General features: G+C 35.6%; 1 protein-coding gene across 1 annotated transcript in view; it reads right to left on the reverse strand.

Moving 5' to 3' along the window:
- LOC125242738 (membrane alanyl aminopeptidase-like) overlaps positions 1-8,062 on the reverse strand; it is a 30,295-nt gene extending 22,233 nt beyond the window's left edge. Inside the window, exons 1-8 of the mRNA XM_048151658.1 lie at positions 7,927-8,062; positions 7,331-7,577; positions 6,232-6,518; positions 5,597-5,752; positions 4,338-4,655; positions 3,873-4,056; positions 2,548-2,786; positions 2,100-2,283 (exon numbers count right to left, since the gene is read on the reverse strand). Coding sequence (XP_048007615.1) covers positions 2,100-2,283; positions 2,548-2,786; positions 3,873-4,056; positions 4,338-4,655; positions 5,597-5,752; positions 6,232-6,518; positions 7,331-7,573 — 1,611 coding nt within the window. The 5' untranslated portion in view covers positions 7,574-7,577; positions 7,927-8,062. The remainder of the gene's footprint in view (positions 1-2,099; positions 2,284-2,547; positions 2,787-3,872; positions 4,057-4,337; positions 4,656-5,596; positions 5,753-6,231; positions 6,519-7,330; positions 7,578-7,926) is intronic.
- Between the last annotated feature and the right edge of the window lie 1,295 nt (positions 8,063-9,357).

Below are 9,357 nucleotides of genomic sequence, written 5' to 3' on the forward strand. Positions count from 1 at the left end.
AGTACGAGTAATTAAGATTAGATACATAGGCTTGGCGGAAACTTTCCTATTTACACGGATTTCCCGCTAACATTTGCCCAGCCTCGCAAATGGTCTCAATGGATATCCCAAGCAACAATGTTATTATAATGATGTCTCTTTACGCCTTGCGCAAGCGGAAATTATTAGAGTAGGTATTCGAATAAAAAACAAATTTCGGGTCTTTTCTTTGTAACGCCAAATCTAGGATATGAGCTGATACAAATACTGCATAGTCAACACATCTGCTTGCGCAGCAGAATAATAATAAATTTATTGCACAACAACTTGTGTACTTAAATCAGCAGACAGCTACTTACTATTTATTTATAAATCCTATTTGGATAGAAGCAAAAGATCAATAGTGACTCTCCTGTATGTGGTAATTTACAACAGAGTAGGTACCTACTTTAAATAATAATGGTTATTCTGGTAAATCTCAGACCTCACACTATAGACATAGGGTGAAATAGCCATTTTTAGACATAGAAAAGCATGTATATCACATTACAATTTTATATCACATACGGGGGTTTCACTCAAAATCTTTTACTTTAGCTAGAGTAGCAAACTTCCAGTAAGTCTATTATTATTATTAGTACCGGAATTTTATTCAACGCTTACACTTAGAACGATGCATCAATAGTAGGCACTCTTTAATTAAGAATGAAGAAAATAGCATAATAGACCGGACCCCAATAGGGAATCCAATATGACACTAGAACCTTTACAAGTTGATACAACAAGGTTTTAAACGTGTCCTAGGTTTTATCTACTTAATCGTTAATGAATTGCATCTTAGCTTCTTGCGAGACTATCAAAATTTTGAAAGCAATCACTGTTACACGCCATAGCCTGCATAGTAATAATACTGGGGATATGCACGGAAAATATCAGGTCATAAAAATTTAAGCGTCCCTCACAAAATAGTAATCAAGTATCCTAATAGGATGCACTTTATCCTTGCGCAGGCTTGTGCAAAAAGTTTAATTACTTAGCAACCGTTAAGAACGTAAACTTGCATCAAACAGACATTTCTGCAAAATATGCTCATTCAGGAATGAGACCGCGACCATTTAACAACTTATAAATTATGACGACAAAGATGCGCCTTTCTTTTTATAACTAACGAACAATTTATGAAATCGTGGTCTTATTTAAACTGTCTCAATTCTCAATGACCTGATCCGTGCTTATGGCGAACCGAATCACTGTAAATAAAGTAAAACAAATGCTCGTCGCTTACTTACCGCGACGCCTTCGCTGCGCTCGAAATGTCAGCTTATCTAAAAATATTGCGACGGACAAGGAATGTCCGTCACGTTTTATTATTTATAATCGAACGGTAAAACCGTTAAAATATGAAATATTTTGTAAAATATTACATATTTTTTATTTACAAAAAATTCTAAGAATCTCAGAAATTCTAAGAATTTTTTGTAGTGAACTGTACGCTCCGAAGAACAGAACGCCAATGAGGCAAACGGCGCCCGTAGGCGCCACCGCCCGGTGGTGAGGGGATAAAACTGGAAGGGTAAAACTGGTGGTGGGGATAATGGCGACTACTGTCAGCTAATATGTGAACCGCTACGTCATCTGTTAACAGGATTACTCTCTCAAATATAATAAAATAGGCTTCAAATAACGGTAGGAAGCTTAATATTGGTGGCCCTATTATACCGTCTTGACGCTTCTCTGTATCTCGAATCTAGGAAACCTGTTTCTTAGATCTTATTTTCTTACATCGATAATGATGGCTGTAACCATATTCAAGTGATGTTGTGCATGTTAATATTCAGTACCTACCAACTATTCAAATATTGCATGAAATCCTAATTAAGGCTCTAAGATGACCTATCGTTTAAAGTTATCATCTACAATCAATACCGTGACATTCTGGCAAATATGAAAGCATGAGGTCCTTTTCAACCCCCGGCGCAAAAACGACGGGGTGTTATAAGTTTGACGTGTATGTCTGTCTGTTTGTCTGTCTGTCTCTATGTGTGTGTGTGATTTGGGGGTTTTTTTCAAAATTTTGTGGTTAGGTTAGTTCCAAAAAGCCTCGTCTTCTGATTACATACCTGGCTTAAACTGATGACTCCAGTATCCGTGTTGACGGCAACATCAAGCACTGGGTATCCCGGCTCATCCACCCAATATTTCATGAAACCCTCAACGTTGACGTTGCTGACGCTGGTGTTGTCTTCTTGCACGGCGCGGGCGAAAGCTTGGTAGAGGTGCTCAGGGACTGCATATTCGTAAGACCTAAATAAAAAAGATTAGACTGGACTGCAGAAAAAGACAGAACCTTGAAGTAACCAAATACAAAAAAAGGGAATGAAGCGGAAGAAGAAAATAACCAAACCACCTGCCGTTTCACTCGTGTGCCTTCCTGACCCATATAAATATCTATCAGATTATTATAAAATCGTGCGCTATAAAATTCTATATCAAGTTTTTCCACCTCATCGAGACATCATTGTATCAAACTTTAACTCCACTAATTAATATTATTTTCAAAATTCTCACCGATCTTCCAAGAAATAGTTCAATCCCTTCTTGAAAGTGTCCTCAGTGAACAAATACTTCAGCATCAGCAGGAACGTGGCACCCTTTGAGTAGCTGATGTCAGAGAAGTGGCCAGTGACTTCGGTCGGGCTATTGACGGTGTGCTGCAAGGCACGGGTACCGGCAGAAGCGTCATCAGATAAAGCTGACTGCACGTACATGATTATGAATTGGTCTGCGAGCTCCATTGATGGATCAACCTGAGTTGAAAAAATGATTCAGTAAGTTGGAATACAATGGTTATACTAAAGCGTTGAAATATTATCGAAAGATACAAATGGAATAGTTTGGAACAACACATACAGTCACAATCTCAGCTATGGCTAAAGTCAAGTTACTCAGGAAAATGTGGTCCAATAATTTTTGAACAATCTGCCATGGGATATCTAAGACCAGGTATGATTGAACGCCAGATTTACATTTTTATGTCGTTTTATTTTGTGTTATGTTGAGTCACAATTGGTTTTATAGTTTATACATTTAGTGTATAAATTATTTGTATAAATATAAATTTAATGTATAATGGCTTGCATTTTTTATTGACCCTAAAAAAGCATTGCATAAATCTTGACTATTTGTCGAAATAACTGATGGTTACTAACGATTACTAAAGACAAAAAGTGCCTGTGATTGCACTTCATTGGAAGTGAAAACAATGCCTTATATAAGGTCCTAATTTATTAGATGCAGATATTTTTACAGCTGATAGTACTCGGTCTCTGGAGTATATTAAACCGTGAAACATTATAGCTTTTACGATGTTTTTTTGGAGAAAACGGAAAAACAAATTTGCTACGTAAAAACACCCTGTTTATGTGATTATTAAATGAAAACTCATTGAACAGATTCTAGTACCTCTTTTACGTACCACTTAACTGTAACTGGCCACTTCACGTCGATAAATTAAATACTTGATTGTCAATGTCATGTTATTTTCCGTTGGATTGTGTCGTTTGAAAATAAATGACATGTGCAGTTTTCCCGCCGAACCTTTACGACATTTACAACAAACAATTGTTGACATGACAGACAGTGTTATTGTGACATGATGATATTTTTTTAGACGAAATTATAATTATTTTTTTTTGTTAGGAAAATGAAATCAAAAAAGTTACATGAAAAGATTTCTTAATTTATATTTAAAGTTAATTATTTTAATGTAAAGTATCATGTGTTAAAATATCTGCAACTAATAAATTAGGACCTTATATATGCAATCCGTGATGGCTTATTGCAAAACCTTGATATTATCCATATTATTCAAACCAGACGGAAGCTTAACTTACTCCATCCATGGCAAAATACTCGAAGTAACTGGCAAAGCCTTCGTTGATCCACACGTTGTCCCACCACCTGCAGGTGACCAGGTTGCCGAACCATTGGTGAGCCAGCTCGTGCGCTGTAATCGTTCCAATGTTCATCTTGTCCAGTGCATTCGTCTCACCTTCTTCATACAGAAGACGCAGTTCCCTAAAAGATTCGAAATACAAGAAAATAGGCTTGTCACCATGGAAAAAAAAAATTGCAGCATGAGGTACATCTAACTTATCAGAAAATTTTACATGTTGGTGGATAAACATAATTATTATTAAATTAAAACGGGGCTTAATCGCGTAAAATTTACGTTTATATTTAACCCGACGTTTCGGACATGACACTACGTCCGTGGTCACGGGTAGACTCAATATATTTGGTGGATAAAGTTTACTTTTAAAAAGCCAAAGATAAAATATGTACCCATCCAGTCTTACCTATAACTTACGAAGCCCCAATTTTCAGTAGCACCAGAAGCCCAGTCAGGCACTGCGATCTGGTCATTCTTCATGTCTTCTCCCATTTTATAGTAATCGATACCCAAGTATTCTTCCAGCCACTCAGTTATCGGTGGTCCGACTTCTAAAGCATACTCCCCTTGGCCGACAGCATTAGGTCTACCGAGGATCCGGTACGGTCTTTCTCTGTTGTTATTGTCAGCTAAGACGGTGAATTCTTCGCTGACGTGGAAGGTGACTAAGTAGGCCGGCATTCTGGGTGTTACGTGGAAGACTTCTCTGACACGGTCTCCGAGACTGCAAATGAAATAAAAGATAGGTTCAAAATTTTTTTAGGGAAAAAAATATTAAGTAGAATTCAATTATAAAGTGTGTAATACACTTTAGTGTGTAATACACTTTAGAATTGAAAAATCTACGTCAAATTTTTAGCTTGTTCTAACACAATTATTCAGATTTTTTTTGTATTACATTATCACCTACGAGTATATTTTCAAATATTTTTATCTTTTGACTTAGATAAAGTGTCTTGGCTTAAAATTCTGATAAATTGTTTAATCCCTATCAATATATTACTTATTGCAAAATAAGCGCGTTAGAAAACACGGTGAAACTAAAGGTAATATTATCAGAAAAATCAAAAGGTAATATTATTATGACTTCACCTTAACTCGTTGCAATAAGGTGAAAAAATGTACATATATTTATGAACTCGACTGTACCGACTCCAAAAATAATTGATTAGTTTATAATTTGTGTGTTTATACATATATTTAGGTTTAGGTAGGAAATCTAATCATAATATGTATTATTTTTTGCTTTTTAGTTTCTCCGTGTTTTTTTTTAAGACGGTTTTTTTAAAGTTTATTTATTTTTTGATTTTTAGTGGTTCCTATTGATATTATAAGTAGCAATCTGAATATGCGTACAGTAGTGAAAGAATGATCGTTTAACTCCTAACCATTGAGGAGTTGACCTTCCATCATCAGCTAGCCACATAAAATCATTACCATCAGGCGTAAATACTGATGTAGCTTTGAAAAATACACTAAAAACATTATATGTGCCCATAACATTTGAACAGTTCCCTCGATTTCTCCAAGATCCCATCATCAGATCCCGACTTGGTGCCAACGGGACCATCTCACCCGTACGATTAAAAAAATTGAAAACCGGTTCACGATTCTCGGAGATATCGAGTAACATACATACAAAAAAATAATTATTATTTTACTTACACCACGGTACTTGCGATCCTCATGTTGGAATAGGTTTCACCAAAGTGCATCGGCCTGGTGATCATCATCCTGAAGGTAGACTTGAAGCCAGGCTCGTCGAAAGATGGGAACACCTGCCTTGAGTTCACAGGCTGCAAGTGAGTAGCAGCATACCAGCTGTAAAAGTAAAATTTTTGGTGTAACAATTCTAATCTTGTCTTACAAAATAAATAGAAAGATAACAGATTTGAGTACCCAATAATTTTGTATTATGTTGATTTAAATGCAACTGAATTATCTGAACGTTCTATTTGGAAGGACTTTGACAGCAAATTCGTGATTATGAAGTTGAAAATAAAACCCTGCATCTTGCAGAATTGAAGCCCTACACCCCAGCAGAAGGTAACAGGATTTAAAGAAGAAGAAGATCTTGCAGAATTAACATAGATATATAATATTGTTTTCGGTTACCGCGATATTTACTCATGAAATAAAACTATGGAAACGGATTATATCGCGTATAATGAATTTACAATTCATCCCGACGTTTTGAACACTTTACAGCATTAGTGGTCAACGGGTGATATAATCCGTTTCCATAGTTTTTTTTTTTCACAACTTAGATATAATTAAATTAATTATGTTCTAACACTCACTGAAGTTTTCCATCGCTGCCTGTGTAGCTGCCTCTAAAAACACCTCGAGAGAGAGGAGTCTCGTTGATATTACCAACGTAAACAATTTTCACAACATAAGTATTTCCATTGACTAAGGTAGTGTCGCCTCTAAGGTTTATCTTCAGGAAATGATATTCCCTGATTCTCTCAAAAGGTTGGGATTGATCTAACTCTACAGGTGATCCGGTACTATCGAAAAGGTCTACTGACACTATCGACCTTACATTTTCTTGCAGGGTGATGGAAGTCAGTCCATCTCGGATTGGCTGTAAAAAAAGTTTTAAATACCAAAGTCATTCATACGCATCGGTATTATGCATCATTTATGTAATGCGTGCTAAATTATAATAAATCATCGAAATTCATATCTGGCATCTAAATATTTTGCTTTGATTGATCGATCGTAAATAAGTTTATTTTATTTATGCTCCACCAAAGAAACATAATATACAAATGGCGGACTTAATGCCAAAAGGCATTCTCTACCAGTCAACCATTGGGTTAAACAGAGTACATGTTAAGTTACATGTTATTATTATAAATTATAAGTATCATTACCAGGGAGCGTACTTTTCATGCCGATGACATTAATCTGACGTCACGCTCCGTATAGGGTGATCCCAAATAGTTTTATTGTAAATTATTAATCATTAGTCGTCAATCATTTTAATCGTGTACAAATTACTTCAAATACAGTAGTCCATTTACATGTGGCATAAATAATACCTACTTGAAATGTGAAACGTGAATAAAATTATTTGATTTGTTTTTATAAAAAAAATTAATTAAATAGTATTGTTAACAATACATAACAATAAATGCATAGAAAAGAGAATTCCTCTCTAACGTAAAGCACACCATCCTTCTTGCATTCATTACCACGCAAAGAAATTCATAACTTAAAATGATTGATGACTAATGATTAATAATTTACAATAAAACAATTTGTGATCACCCTATATGGAGCGTGACGTCAAATTGATGTCATCGGCACGAAAAGTACGCTCCTGATCATTACAATAAAAAACAACTTTAATCACACGTTTTGTAATACAGTTAGTTTAATATCATATCATACCTTCAGCTCAAGGCTAACTTCTCCATCAAAGCTAAACGCTTCTTTACCTCCTTCATCTTCAAAGTAAGGGATAATTTCAACGTCGTAATGTATAGGATCGAAATCTTCAGGAATACGATAAATGGTTGGATCTACATCATCATTCCTGTAGAGGGATTCTTGGACCTCGATTACGTCAATGGGTAGCTCCGCGAAGGCCAACGCCAGGAGAGCTGGTACGATAACCAGCTTGAGGGCCGACATGATGCTGAAACAGATATTGTAAATCACGATACTGAACAACTAAAAAGCGGTTCTGATATTGCAAACGATTTGACTTATTATGATACTGAAGAAAATCATGACATCCATTTATACATTATATTAAAAAGCGTGTTAATAATTCCAATGACGGTACAGTCACCAGCAATAATATGTGACACAATAAAGGCCACAAGACACGATTTTATTTGTAAAACTATACAGACACTTAACATAATATGTTTGCAGCCTTCTTCAAAGAGTAAAGTATTAATTCAGGTTACTGTACATATATTTATTAATATTTATACATAGATGATCTACAATCTAAAACAACGAAATCAAAAAATACTTACACGTTACACCATTCGTCCGACCAATAATGGAATCAATTCAGTAAAAGGACTTAATGACTTGAATATGATAAAAGTTATTATCATTATCGGATTATGTAGATACGTACGTCTAAAATGTTGATAATGTAATGTTATCTGCTTGGATAAATTGAGGGTTTTTATTAGTTACTAATATTGTTGAAAAAATAAGTGGAAGAAGACAGCTCCATTGATATTTTTCAATTGATACATCTAAAACTGATAATTATATTATAATATTTAACAAATGACGGGTATGCCCCTTTTGCTTTTAATGCGTGTTCCGTTCGGTCAGTTTCTTTTGTTGCTCACGACACTGAATGGTTAATATTATAAAGGAGACCGTTTCATTTACAAAGACGCGTGCTCTAGTTCTTAATATCGTAATATTTGCGTCATCGTAAACGACACGATCTATCCCACTTCACACATTTGATACGTTGCTGATAAAGCATTGTTTTCATGGTCAGGTAGTTAGGCGTCAATTAAACTCATATTATATTTACAATAAATATTTACAAATTATTTAAACAGTTCTTTATTCATACTCATAACATTGATAACAATAGTTTCAAAATCTATTAGATAAATAGTCTATGCGATAACAGCCAATAGAGCCATAGCACCAAGCATAAAGACAGAAGTGACGACCCTTGTAGCATCGTCTCTGATGGCACCTAGAATGTTGTCGACGTTGTCGGTTCCCCACGCCATGTTGTTTCTTGCTGATGTGATGGCGGATAAGGCGGTGTTGTATTGGAGAGTCCCGACTTGGGTGGACCGTAGCCATTCTTCATACTGAAATGAGAATGAGAATCAGTCGTATCCAAATTTAGAATGCGTAGTGAATAAAAATTTGAATTTTGATCTTTATTCTTTATCTATCATAGTGACAAACATTTTTTTTTATTATTACAAATGGGCTTACTCTTGGCCACATACTATCCAAAGGCAAGGACGTGGCCTACGATGGAGTGAGCTCACCCAGAAGATGCCTGTTCCCCTTGATTTGAAGATTGCCGGAATATGAGCTCGGAAATATTGCTGCCGGCAAGAAATCCTACTCCTTGGCAGTGCGCATAAAAAAGAAGAAGCAAAGCGCTATATATGACCAGTTGGGCTATTATGCTTCATATTTTATCACTTATCCACGTGGATACGACATATGTCACTCTCACACTGACATACTTTCCAGAAGGTGACGAGTGCTTTATCCACATTGATAAGTGATAAAATTGGAAGCAAATTAGGCATGTTATAAAACTTTTAACATTATTTGAATTATGAACTACAGACTGTACCTCAACTAGCTCAGGTTCTTCTAGATAGGAAGCCAAGTTGGAGAGGCAAGTGTGTACGGGGTTTGGTGGGGCATCTTCAACGTACCTGTAAAATAGCACATAATTTATGTAA

Source organism: Leguminivora glycinivorella, chromosome 3, assembly GCF_023078275.1.
Source record: "Leguminivora glycinivorella isolate SPB_JAAS2020 chromosome 3, LegGlyc_1.1, whole genome shotgun sequence".
Taxonomy (NCBI): Eukaryota; Metazoa; Arthropoda; class Insecta; order Lepidoptera; family Tortricidae; genus Leguminivora; species Leguminivora glycinivorella.